Raw genomic sequence first — 13,649 nt, 5'->3', positions numbered from 1 at the left:
GTGGGAAGTAAAAAAAAAATCACTTGAGTATCAAATACTTAAGTATCAAAATGACAGTGATGAAAGGAAACCAGAGGTAACTTAGATCTTTCACTTCCATTTTAAGATTGACCTTTAACTTGTGAGATGGCCTGGAACAACTTTAGCTGCAGATGGCCTTCTCAGTGAGGACTGCCCAGAGAGGCTCAGTTTTAAGGGGTGTCAGTAGCAGAGAGCCTGGTGGGAGCCACACCAGGTGTCTTGTTAATGATCCTGCCTCTTAGGACTGCACTTGCTCCGTCTTTGTCTGGCTCTGAGAGTGGAGTCTGGAGGCCACCTGGTGTTTGTAACTGAAGTCTGCTGCATGCAACACCCTCTGGACCCATCTCCACCCTAACAGGGAAACGAGGCAAAAATAATTGAAGGGTATTTGGCTTGGTTATGTGGGCAGACTGTCCTCATCAAAACAACTTTGAAGATCTGTGGATGTGGGTGGGTGTTTGGTCCGTAACTTTTTCACATGGGGTGACGACAACAGGAATTAACTCTGCTTCGTCATTGAGAGTGATCTTCCAGGCAAGACCTCTATTTTAGTTACTCGGCCAACACTGTTGCAGCTTCAGTTTGGACAGACTATTTGGGGGACCCTTGGCTGCTTTCTGGGCACCCTCGCTGAGCCAACTGGTGAAAGTGAAAAATGAGTGATCCTGATGAATGGATTCCTGGGAAATACAGAAAAATGGAAGAAGGTCCTCTCCCTCTGTTGACTTTTGCTACAGCTCCCTACTACGACCAGAAACCAGGAACTAGTGGATTACGGAAGAAAACCTATTATTTCGAGGCAAAGCCATGCTATCTGGAGAATTTCATCCAGAGTGTATTCTTTTCCATAGACCTAAAAGATCGCCAGGGATCCTCACTGGTGGTTGGTGGAGATGGGCGGTATTTTAATAAATCAGCAATAGAGACAATAGTGCAGATGGCAGCTGCCAATGGGGTTGGTATACGATAAGTATTGCTATGCTTCTGGCTCTCCACATAACCTCTTAATTTTGCAGAAATATACACAAGTACAAAGATTTGTATATTGTAAACACCTCAATGCTACTAGCATCCAATTAAGTTTCATTGTGACTTCAGAGATTGTATATTGTGATGTTACCCCTGAAATTATATTAGTCACATTGGGATATGGGAATGTAAGCTTAATTTCTTATGTTGTGCTCTGTGCCTGTTGCTTGAAAAAGTACCTGTTGCTTTTAGACATTCAAAGCGTACCCCAGCCTTTAGCTGTCTTATCTACATTCAACTAGTTTTGAGGGACACTCTGTCCTGTGTATGAGGCTCTAATGAGCAGCGGAGAGAAGAAGATTTTGTTTTCTTTCAATGGCTTCCTTGTTGAAGTTCAGTCACTTGTCAAACAGGAAAACAAAAGCCAGGGCATGCTGTTATTTGTGGATCCCGGTAGTTGTGCAGAAATGCTAGGAGGGAATTGGAAAATGTTAGGTGTGAGCTTTCCAAGAGGACCTGTTACAGGGGAACCCACTTATAATGACCTTGAACACAAAGAAGCCCTGTGTGTGGTGAATTTGTGCAGCAGGGTAGAGATAATAACTCCTGTAAGACTATAATATATGGAGGCTCTGCTAAAGCTCTGCATCGTGAAAAACTGTGTTGCCTGAATTAACCAAATCAGAAGGAATCTTGCACCAGGAAGCATTGATCTTGATAATCTAACTATTTGCACAGCCTTACTGATTTACAGGAAGGCAGGCATCAGGACATTGCTGTTTTTGCTCTGCAAATTCCTCTGTGGGACCAAAAATATATTTTTAGATTTTAGATTACAGTTAGCAATAATTTGGAGCACACAGTCCTTCAGTACTTACAAATTTTAAAAATCTGTTTTATTTTCTTTCTGGAAGCAATTCCGATTCTGAGAACATAAAAATTTAGCATTGTAGCCAAATGTGTTGGGCATTCATTTTCAGTCTGTTTTAACAACACACTAAGAAGGTGTGATTACAAAAGCCAAATTTAAAAAAAAGCATACGTTATCAAATTTAGAAGAGTTTGTAGATCCTATTGTTTATGTGAGGTTTCCTTTATACCCAGTTTCAGAATGAGAATGCCTCTCATGTAAAATTTGCTGATAAAGTACTCAAATACGAAATTATGACACATACACATTTTTAAGATAAAATGTGACATGCTGTCAATTTGAGGAGAGCTGCAAAGGGAACGAATGGTATTAAGATGCTTTTAATCTTTTGGGGGAGAACGAATGGCACATTATTTCTCCGAATATATCTAGATTGTTGAGTGGATCTGGTACACTGTCCCCTTTGCTGTGATATATTTGGCTTCATTTCATTTTTGTGCAAAGCTGAAGGATGTGGAAGACGTGGTAGGAATGTGTGGTAGGAATTCAGGCAGACGCTATAGACTTTCTCAGATTTACCATCTGAAGGTTTGCTAAATAATGCAATTAAGTGATAATACTTGACTAAATATGGTAACTGCCTATTAGAGCTGTGACAGCCCCAGCAATATTTTCAAGTCTTTCCAAGGACATTCCTCATTAAAAATAGTGTTGCATTTAAAACAGCCATACTACCCAGCTGACTTACGTAAAACGTTTAGTGGACCCATAAAGCACTTTCATCTGATAAAACCTATCAAATCCTATATAGTTTGATTTCTTTTTCTAACATATCCTAAATTCTGATTATTTTAACATCCCTTTGATTGTGGGCAGAACTTTAGGGAGGCAATCTAAAGGAAAGAAAATTTATTGCCACAGATTTTGGTAGAAGTCAGTGTTCCTTCCTCAGCTTTGTCAATACCCACTCCACCTATGAGCCGATTCTAGGAGAGCTTCTCAGCCTAGTGAGCTACATGGAGACCATTTCATTTCTCCCCTTTAGTACAGTTTTATCTGGTACATTTACAGATAATGGAATACACTCTGCCTTTGTTTTTATTTGCACAGAGCTGTCTGCATTTACAGGCAATTTTAATGTACAAAATAAAACATTGGTGGGGCCCCGTTTATAGTACGGGTATGTCATTCAGTCCCCCGAGCTTTAAACCTAGAGATAATTTTGGAAATGAGAATAGAACCTGTGTGTATGACTGGCAGAGCAAAGAAAGTGGAACTTGTTTTTTGTTTGTTTTTGTGTGAAACATAAAACACCAGGTCCTATTTTCAATTAAAAGGAATATTTTAAAGTTTGCTCCCTGTCATGGTTAACTATCAAATATGGGGTTGGGGGGAGAGTGAGGTATCCAGCTTGGCAGCAGGACGTGAGTCTTACGGAAGGGAGTAGAGGGCCAGGAGGAAGGGCAGGAAAGGCTGCTTGGTGAAGGACTCTCAGTGCGGGATGAAGGGGTATCTCTAAGTTGGTAGACACTTGGGACCCAGGGAAGGGTTGTTTTTTTTTTAAATTTTCCTTTTTGTGGTAGAGCATACCTAACAAAATTTGCTGTTTTAACCATTTTTAAGTGTACAATTCAGTGGTATTCATTACATTCACAATGTTCTACAACCATCACCACTATCTAGTTCCAGAACCTTTTCATCATCTCATCCAAAACTCTGTACCCACTAAACAAGAAGTCCCCATTCTCTTCTCCCCCCAGCCCCTGGCAACTTTGGTTTTACTTTCTGTGAATTTGCCTGTTCTGTGTCCTTCATATAAGTGGAACCATACAATACTTGTCCTTTTGTGTCTGGCTTATTTTACTTAGTATAATGTTTTCAAGGTACATCCATATTGTAGCATGTATCAGAATTTCCTTCCTTTCTGAGGCTGAATAATATTCCATTTTATGTGTATACCACGTTTTGTTGATCCGTTCATCTTTTAATGGACATTTGGGTTGTTTCCACTTTGGGCTATTGTGTATAATGCTGCTGTGATGGGTGTACAAATATCTGTTTGAGTCCCTGCTTTCTTTTTGTGTCTATACCTAGAAGTGGAATTTCTGGATCATATGGTACAGGGAAGGTTTTTGAGTAGGGGAGGGACACAGTTAGAACTATGGTTTAGAAAGATGAACTAGGTGGGCCTGAGTAGGTCAGATAGATTCAGCCAGGGTAGGGCAAGGGAGGTACAGGTGGGAGAGAGGCAGGGGAGGTTGAGTCAGGAGCTGTTACAATGCTCCAGACATCCTTAAGGGGAGGAAGATAATAGAGTAATGTCTCCCCAATATCAGGTTGAGGATTAATATTGCTGAGGATAATTCGTGGAAAAGAGTCTGCTCTGGAAGGGAATATTTTGGCCAGCTGTACCTATTCTTGGGCTCAGGAGAAGGAACCTACCATGGACTTCCCTTGCTTCTCTTGACTTTCTCTCTTACTCTTACCTTCTGGTATAGTCCTCTCAGTCTTGGACCATTCCTGACTGCAGATTTCACCGTAAGGAATGGTAGAATTAAGGGGTGACTTGGGTGGCATAGCTTAATATTCATTTATCAGTTTCCCCTTCCACATTAAGAACATACAGAATCCAAGTAAAAGTCAGTGTGCTTGATGGGAAACCACTATTTCCAGATAACTCCACCAGCCACTCTGGCTAATTAAACTGCCATCTGTAAGCTCCTCTCATTGAAATTATGGAACTGCTCAGCCATAGGCTTTTATTTTCATCAGAACCACACCCGGAAACTGCTGGAAGGGTGAGATGTTACCATTACCACTGTATTGAGTCGGGGAGCTACCACTTCCTGAGGGAGGCAGAACGTAAGAAATATATTAGGATAACAGAAATTGTTCAGAGAGAGACACATGAGAGCCAGGATGTGCCTGCAATGAAGTGGCTGTCTCCTGAGAGGTGGTTGGTAGTGGAGAGGGTTAATTATAAGGCAGTCGAGCCGTTAGTGACCTGCAGGAAGGTGGCAAAGCTAACAGTCCCAGAAAAACAGTCCCAGAGATACCAGGGAATCCAGGTATCTCATTGGCATTTTCAACATTAGAAATGCATCTTCCACCATCAAGTCATTTCTTCAACCATGTTTATCTTGGGTGGGGCAAGAAGAAATAACAACTGGAAAACCTAAAATCATCCTCGTCCCTTCCTTCTTTCAGAGGGGAGAATGGAGGAAGGGCACAAACTCCTTGTTTTTTAAATCTTTTCATGTAGCAGTCACATCTTCTCTAGTCAGAGGAACGGACAGAACTTCTTCCTTCTTTTCCAACTTGCGTCGTGTTGAAACAGATATAAATTACTCTCATTTTAGCAAAGGAGCTGTGCTGATACCTTCTGTGAGAGATATGGGAAGGTGAGTTAAGAACGCAACAGAAGTACCACCTGTAGCTCTTTCATGTAGGTGTTCTGGCTGGTTTACCCAGTAACACTCCCAGCATTCCCTGCCTTAGGCCCAGGAGGTAGCTCAGGTACACCCTAACATGGGTAGGTGTGTCCTGCTTTGAGGAACCCCCAAATCCAAGCTTGACTGGAAACATAAATTTATGAGATACATTTTGTAACATTTCTTCAGGTAAAGTTTGCCCCTTTTACTTTGTCAGATATTTTAGTTTACAGAAGCCTTGTGTTTGGGTTAGAATTCCTTTAACTAGTTAAATTTATATTCTTTTTCCCAATGTGGATTGAAAGTATGATTATAGTGGATAAAAATGTGGGTTTTCTCACAAATTTTTAATGTATCCAAATTATGAACCTAGTCTGGAAAGGCTGTGTTTTGTTTTCTTGCCAAAGTCTTACAGCGTCCCTGGATCATACACTACAAAGTCCCAAAAAGCTATCTGAAGGAATGGCTTTGTTCAGCAATGCTGATTCTACTTCAGTAATAATATTACTCAACAACAGCAATAAAATACTCTACTTCGATATAATAATACTATTAACCCAAGCTGTTAGATGTTCATTAAAGGACATCTTTTCTTGTCCAGTAGAATATTTCTTTGTCCATCTGGCTGTTCTGGCATTTCTGTGCAGTAGCTCTGGATTTATTAACATTAAAGTGTGTGTTCTGGATTTCTTCTCCTAGATCGGTCGCTTGGTTATTGGACAGAATGGAATCCTCTCCACCCCTGCTGTATCCTGCATCATTAGAAAGATCAAAGCCATTGGTGGGATCATTCTGACAGCCAGCCACAACCCAGGAGGACCCAATGGAGATTTTGGAATCAAATTCAATATTTCCAATGGAGGTGAGTTTGCTGTCATTTTGAGTATAGCCAATTTTATGTTCTGTAGGACACACTGATAACCAAGGCCTTGGGAGGTCAGGGTTCCCGTTCCGATCCTTAGCAAGGGAGCTTTTTGTTTCCTTTTGGTGAAAATGAGATGCTTCTCATTTTGCTGTACCTGAGTATGAGGAGCCGTGCATGAATGATCATTCACATAGTATTTCCTTTTAGAAAATTCCGACACTTTGCTGCTTGAGTGGTGGCATGGCAGATGTGCTAGTAAGGAGGAGTTGATGAGCTTTGTGCCCTTTGTATTTCCATGTCAACTGTACAAAATGACCCACTGTTTGCTGTTTGATTTCCAGGTCCTGCCCCGGAAGCAATAACTGATAAAATTTTCCAAATCAGCAAGACAATCGAAGACTATGCAATTTGTCCTGACCTGCATGTAGACCTTGGGGTTCTGGGAAAGCAGCAGTTTGACCTGGAAAACAAGTTCAAACCCTTCACAGGCATGTTTACTCTTCTCCTCTGTTGCCCACTCCTAGTTCCAACTTGAGGGATTTGCCTTTCAAGGTTTTAATAACATGGGTCTTTATCTTTGGAAGCATTGTGGTCACCAAGCTTTGCATGCATTAATTAGCAGGTCTGGAAGTCTAGAGACCTGGGCTCTTTGGGCCCTGCTGGGGATCAGCCATGTGACCTTGGGTGAGTTGTTTCCAAATCTCTCGGCTTCCGTTTCCATACCTATAAAACGAACAGCCTTGAGGAGAAGACCTGTAAGATCATGTTCATAGCTATCTTTTATGGAGCTTTTATTATGTGCCAAGCTCTTCACATGCATTATCTCATTTTATTCTTACAGTAGCCCTGTGAGGGCAGCACTGTCAGTATTCACTTTTTCCAGATGAGGAAACAAAGGCTGAGAGAGCTTGAGTAACAGGCTCCAGGTCACATAGTCAGTGAGTGGTAAGCCAGGATTCAGACACAGGTGTGAATGATTCCAAAGCCTGGGCTTTGATTTCCTTTTCAGTAAAATCAACTTAGACCATTTTGGGGGCGACATTGAAACTCCCTGTGTAGCAGCTGTGGTAAACATTTTGTTGTTGAATGCCAAGTTTTGACAATAATTGATGGAATAAATGTTTATAAAATTATTCATATTAATAAACGAGGATGAGATGGGTTAGCAATGTGACTTGCATTTCAACTTTGCTCTAACATGTATTCTTTCCTCTGGGCTGCAAGTTTATGGGAGGCATTTTTTTGTTTGAACCTACCCATAAGGAGCTGACAGTTGCATCCCAACAAAGAGGAAGGGGTGCTTTGGTACATTCTGAAGACATTCTTAGGGTTTAGAAAACACCAGCAGAGAATTTCTTAAACACTTCATGTTTTGAAAATGTTCAGACCTGTGAAAATTCAACAAGAACAATACTTAGTTCTTACATTTGTTTTATTCCTTTAGCAGTGCATGTGAAAAGTGATTCATTAAAAATTATTTTCTCTGGGGCTTCCCTGGTGGCACAGTGGTTGAGAGTCCGCCTGCCAATGCAGGGGACATAGGTTTGTGTCCCGGTCTGGGAAGATCCCACATGCCGCGGAGCGGCTGGGCCCGTGAGCCATGGCCGCTGAGCCTGCGCGTCCAGACCCTGTGCTCCGCAACGGGAGAGGCCACAGCAGTGAAAGGCCTGCGTACCGCAAAAAAATAAAATAAAATAAATTTAAAAAAATTATTTTCTCTGCTTTTTACTAATATGTCTTGATGGCAAGGGGCCTGGAAAAAGTAAAATAAAGTAGGTGTTACATTTTCTGTTATTTTTTGACACCAAAATACACTTCTCATGGAGACTGATAGGGAATCAACGTGGCAGCAGAACAGAGTCTAGCATCAGGCAAAACTCTGTCAAAATTCCCCTCTGGGCCCCATCCCAGGTGTGTGGGCAAGTTACTTAATCTTTCAGAACTTGAACTTGCTTGTCTATAAAATAGAACTGATAACATTTACCTTTCAGGAAATTTGTTAGCATTGAATAAGAGATCATGTAACGCGGCCCTGGCACATTGGAGCTGCTCCGTAAATGTCCTTTTAAAATAGCAATTGCACGTTTACAGCAATATGATCATTTCAGAGGAGAATGTTTCTAAATGTGTTTAGTTCCTCCATCTTTAATGTTGCTTGTTCTCACAGTGGAAATTGTGGATTCGGTGGAAGCTTATGCTACGATGCTGAGAAGCATCTTTGATTTCAATGCACTGAAAGAACTGCTTTCTGGTCCAAACCGACTAAAGATCCGTATAGACGCCATGCACGGAGGTATGGAGCCATTTGTTTTCTGTTCCCTTCCCTCAAAGACATGAAGCAGCTCTCGACTTTGTGTATTCTGATGCTTTAATAAACCTTTTCTTAAGACTCTCTCTGTTTGACGGTTTTTAAACAGTTACGTTGCAAAAATTTCAGAGTAATATTCACGCAGATAAAAATCTAATTGTATGCAGGAAAAACTCCTAATGGTAAGGTAGTGTGAAGGTCAGCGTTTCCACATTAAGCATCAGGTTTTGAGTAACAGGCAACTATTTTTGTGTACTCTCCCTCCCCCTCAGAAGATGCCTTACATTCTTCTTAAATGCCCCCATCTATTTCCGAGCTGGCCTGTGGTTTGCTAGATATGATAAACGTGCTTCTGAGCCCCACACCCCACTTGCCTGCTCCCACATAAGCCTTTACTTAGAAGATGACCAGAGCAGGCTGAGGATTAAATTCAGGAACAACAGGATGTATGTCTCTCCCTCTTCTTCCTCTGTGGGTTGTGTGGCCAGGTCAGTAGAGAGAGCAGCTGTCACCGAACCAGAACCATGAGGTTCTCTTGCATGTAGGGAATTCCTGAGCACTTGAGTTTATTTGTTTTGTAATAATTTACAATTTTAGACTCTTTGAGTCACAGGGATTTTCCCTGGTGTTGGAATCCATCTGCCTGCCTGGTTGTGGAAGACTTTCTGCCTGTGCTTGAACCCTTTCCATGATGCTGTCAGGGCCTTCTGTTACACTGCAAAACCACAGTTAGAAAACTTCTCCTGGTGGGCTGAAATCTTCTGTCTCTGGAACTTCTCCCATTGGGTCCTAACTTGCCTCTGGAGTCCCATAGAATGGGTCTCCTTCTTGATTCAGACAAAGGCTATTCTGACTTTTCAAAGCATTCAACAGACATGTATTGAGTAGCTACTACGTGTATGCTTGGGGATAGGCAGGGGTTCAGTAGAGACTCTCTTCAAAGAGCTCTGCGATGCTTGGAGAGATGAGGTAGGTAAGAAACCAACCATTGCCAGGCCAGCAAAATGAGGGTTAGGTAGAATTTCAAGTATTCTCCTTGGGGTGTGGAAGAAGGCATAGTTTGACCAAAGGTATCAAGAAAGGTTTCCTGGAAAAAGTGGCAACCAACTCATCTTTTATGAAAGAAAGACGTAGGGTGGTGGAGAGTCAAGTGATGGTCATTCCCAGCTGAGGCAGTTGGCTGTAGCAAATGCATGAAAGCTTAAAGATAGAGGTCATGTTAGGGGAATGAGCAGAAGCCTGGGCTGGCTTGAGAACGGAGCCTGTGATGGGGTATTTGCTAGTCGCTGCCAGTCACGAAGCTGACCTCTTTCTCCAGGCCTTTAAGTTGTTCCTCGAAAGCCTCAGTTGCTATACCCCTCACAGCCCTGGCTGCCTCGGCCTCATTCTGTGGTGTGTCAGTAGCCTCCTTAACAGGAGGCCCCTAATGGGAGACACGTATTCTATACTGTTCTGACCTCTGTCACATATATTGGTGTCGGTACCTTCCTTGGTGAAAAAACATTCTCAGCATTTTAGAGATGAACATTCTTGATCGTTACACTAAGTATCACTGTAAAGTATGTGACTGGTTTTTCCTGTTGTTCATTGTTACTGTTTTTTGTTTGTTTGTCTGTATTCTTTTGATCAGTTTTCCGGATAGCTTGATAGAGGAGAAGGATTAGGGCTCTGAATCCTAGCTCCCACTCCTACTCTCTGTGTAAGTCTGGGCAAATAGCTTCCTCTCAGAACCTCAGTTTTCTTATCTATAAATTGGAGGAAATAATCGTAATACAAAATTTATAAAATGTGTGCTGGTACTGTTCTCAGTGCCTCATATCTATTAACTCATTTAATTCTCACATCAACTATTATTATCCTCATTTTGCAGGTGGGGTAGACGGAGGCACAGCAAAGAGATTACATAGCTTTCCCCAAATGGCACAGCCAGTAATTGGCAGAGCTGAGATTTGAACCCAGACACTCTGATTCCAGAGTCCAGGTTCTTAAGCACTATGCTGTACCACCCCATGGGCCTTTTTTGAAGGACTGAGTGAGAAAACAGTTGAGAAGCACCTGGTACAGGTGTGTAGCAGGGCCTTCATAATGGTTCGCTCCCTTCCCTTCCCCCACTCTTTCCTTCAACAAATGGCCTCACCCTTTCCAACCTAATCTCTCAATATTCCTGTTTGTAGAACTTTCTACTCCAGACTTATCTCCCCACAAGCCCTTGAATACAGTTTGCATGTTCTCTTTGCCATTCTCCCTAGAACACCTCCACCTTATGTAGTAAGTCCTCACCTCCTGTAGTAAGTTTTTATTTTCTGGTTCTTTATTTCACGCTCTGCATAGTTGTGGGACCGTATGTGAAGAAGATCCTCTGTGAAGAACTCGGAGCCCCCGCGAACTCAGCAGTTAACTGTGTTCCCCTGGAGGACTTTGGAGGCCACCACCCTGACCCCAACCTCACCTATGCAGCTGACCTGGTGGAGACTATGAAGACAGGAGAGCATGATTTTGGGGCTGCCTTTGATGGAGATGGGGTGGGTACAAGTGTTTTTAAGTGAACTCTGATGCAGGGCAGGCCTGATCCTAAAGACGGGGGAAAAAGCAGACTGCTTCTACCAGGCCCTGTGGGCCTAGGAGTGCCAGTCAACCTCCTTCATTGCACCTGGAGTCAGGGCTCAGTTATTAGAAGACCCTCTTGAACAGAATGAATCCTTGAAATGGAACCCATGTGTTTAATGTCTGCTAAGAGGGGCAGGGTAATTGGGGCCTGGTTATGATGTCATGACTGGTGCTTCATGAACTAGTTGGGTTCTAGGTACCTGTCCTGAGGTAGGTTTTTGCTCTAAACGAGCAGCTAGCTACTTAATCTCTGGCAAGGGTCTTGGCCTTATAATATACCCACCTGTTCATTCACATTAGCTGAAAGATGAAACTATAATGAGAGAATTAACATTTTATTCTTTAGCTACAATTAATATTTTAAATGAACACGCACTTTTATTTACATTGGTGAGTACATGACAGACGAGGAGGGAAACTGTCTTAGGTTTGTATACTTGATATCTCAGAGATAGTAAAAACTACACATATTTACTTAGTCGAAAATATATTTTGGTGGTTGCTATTATTCTTTAACATCATCTAGAATTCATTGTTTCCTAAAAATAGATATTCCAATATCAAAATTTGGAGAAATTAGAAGGGTCCCTAGCAGACATCATTTGCAATGCATCTTTCTGTGGCAGTGCATGATGGGAGTTTTTCCCTCCATACTCTCAGTTACTTGAGTACTTCCGGTATGTCAGGCACCAGGAGAGCAGGGAGGTGGCAGCATGTTCTGTTGGGTCCTGCACCACGTGGAGGGCCCAAGATTTAGAAGCCTTTCCTTGAGGGAATCTGCTTTGTTCCTTGAAGGATGCCTGGTAGACCTACCAGACTCTAAAGAGCCCATATTCCCTCTCATTGTGATCTCTTCTCTCTTTTGGGAGAGAAGAGAGGTGATTAGTTCCAGAGTTTGGAAAAGGTCAGGGAGGTTACAGTCAGCTGGCCTCTGGAGGGAGAACAGAGGATTCGGCCCAGAAGGAGTTTGTGCCTGCACTTTAATTTAAAACAGTTTTAGCTCTTCGGCACGGAGGTGCCACTGGCCCAGTGGTACTGTACAGATTCATTAGGAATAAAATCCAGTGTTTAGAAGCCAGTATGAATAAATGTATCATAGTTTTAAATTTTATAAAACCTCCATGTAAGATAGTTTGGTTTCTTCAGCACTTTGATTAAAAGATCTTCCTTTGAATTCCCCTTCTCCCAAAGGATCGAAACATGATTCTGGGCAAGCATGGGTTCTTTGTGAACCCTTCAGACTCTGTGGCTGTCATTGCTGCCAACATCTTCAGCATTCCATATTTCCAGCAAACTGGGGTCCGCGGCTTTGCACGCAGCATGCCCACCAGTGGTGCCCTGGACCGGTACGTCTCTCCATTCCCTTGGCTCCCGCCAGGCCCTTCACAGTGCTGGGAACATCCTTCTTCCCTTTTCAGCTAGGGCATCAGATGCATAGTATGTGCTATGGAAGTGTTTATTTTATGAAGGAATGGATGAACTTTTTTCTGGATTGGTTGTCTCCCCTCTGTGCTCCCTTAGCACCCTGCATTTCTTCCATCCTGGCACTTATCACACTGTGTCCTGATAGCCTGTTTACTTGACTATCTGCCCTGTTAGACTAGAAACTTCTACAGAGAAAAGAATGTCTTATTCACTGTCCTAAACTCTTCCTGATCATGGTGTGCCTCACACACACACACACACACACACACACACACACACACACACATCATTTTTAAAAATGAATGATTGAATGTTAATGAATAAATGAATGGATAGCACTTCGTTGTAGTCAAGACATCATTCTAGAGACTCACTTTCCCTTAGCAGTGTACACAGAGTTTGGATGAAAGAGCAGTTTGATGTAAGATCAGTGTTTCAGCAGAACTTTCAAAAACAGCCCTCATCCAGCCCCCATCAGATGCCCATACACACACAAGCATAGTAAATGTTCATTTGTCCAAAATCTGAGTAAACGTAAAGCTAGAATAGTTAAAAAAAAGTGCATTCAGTTTTTGAGAAAGGCGGTACCAGTGACAGTAAACAGTTGATATCTCTGACTTGCTTATTTATTGATTGATTGTATTTCATCTCACTTGCAAAGGCTTTAGGGTAGCTTACGGGATCACATCTAAAACATCTGAAAAATATAAGTTATAAATGAGGACCAACCAGGGAGAGTATTAACTAGACCATGTTAGGTGTCCAATAAATGTTTCCTGAATGAATAGATAAAGAACAAGTGAATGAATAAAAGGTCGAGGCCAGGGAGGAAAGCAGAATGTATGTATCTAGGCGCTTACAATCATAATTAATATTAATTGAACATTACCTTATGCTAGACACTAGATATGTTTTAAGTCATTTAATTCTCAGACGACCCCATGAAGTAAATGCTATATTTAACTCCTCTTTACAGGTGGGAAAACATAAGAACAAAGAAATTAACTAATTTGCCCAAGGTCACCCAGCTAGTCAATGATGGAGCAGAATTTGAACCCAGAACCTTTGCTCCCAACCACTGAGCTATACAGTAGTTTTCTATTTCGTGTGTGTGTGTGTGTGTGTGTGTGTGTGTGTGTGTGTGTGTGTGTG

The 13,649-nt window shown here is 42.0% G+C and overlaps 1 protein-coding gene across 2 annotated transcripts in view; it reads left to right on the top strand.

The window, feature by feature from the left end:
• The window catches only part of PGM1 (phosphoglucomutase 1), a 58,717-nt gene that overhangs the window by 24,049 nt on the left and 21,019 nt on the right, over nucleotides 1-13,649 (top strand). For both annotated transcript variants that reach the window (XM_029228698.1, XM_029228699.1), the window contains exons 2-6: nucleotides 5,992-6,154; nucleotides 6,499-6,645; nucleotides 8,325-8,450; nucleotides 10,797-10,987; nucleotides 12,264-12,418. In XM_029228698.1, coding sequence (XP_029084531.1) covers nucleotides 5,992-6,154; nucleotides 6,499-6,645; nucleotides 8,325-8,450; nucleotides 10,797-10,987; nucleotides 12,264-12,418 — 782 coding nt within the window. The remainder of the gene's footprint in view (nucleotides 1-5,991; nucleotides 6,155-6,498; nucleotides 6,646-8,324; nucleotides 8,451-10,796; nucleotides 10,988-12,263; nucleotides 12,419-13,649) is intronic.

Source organism: Monodon monoceros, unplaced genomic scaffold (genome assembly GCF_005190385.1).
Source record: "Monodon monoceros isolate NGI ecotype Baffin Bay Population unplaced genomic scaffold, NGI_Narwhal_1 Super_Scaffold_18, whole genome shotgun sequence".
NCBI lineage: Eukaryota > Metazoa > Chordata > Mammalia > Artiodactyla > Monodontidae > Monodon > Monodon monoceros.
The sequence above is the reverse complement of the archived record's forward strand: the minus strand, read 5'-3'. Positions and strand labels throughout refer to the sequence as shown.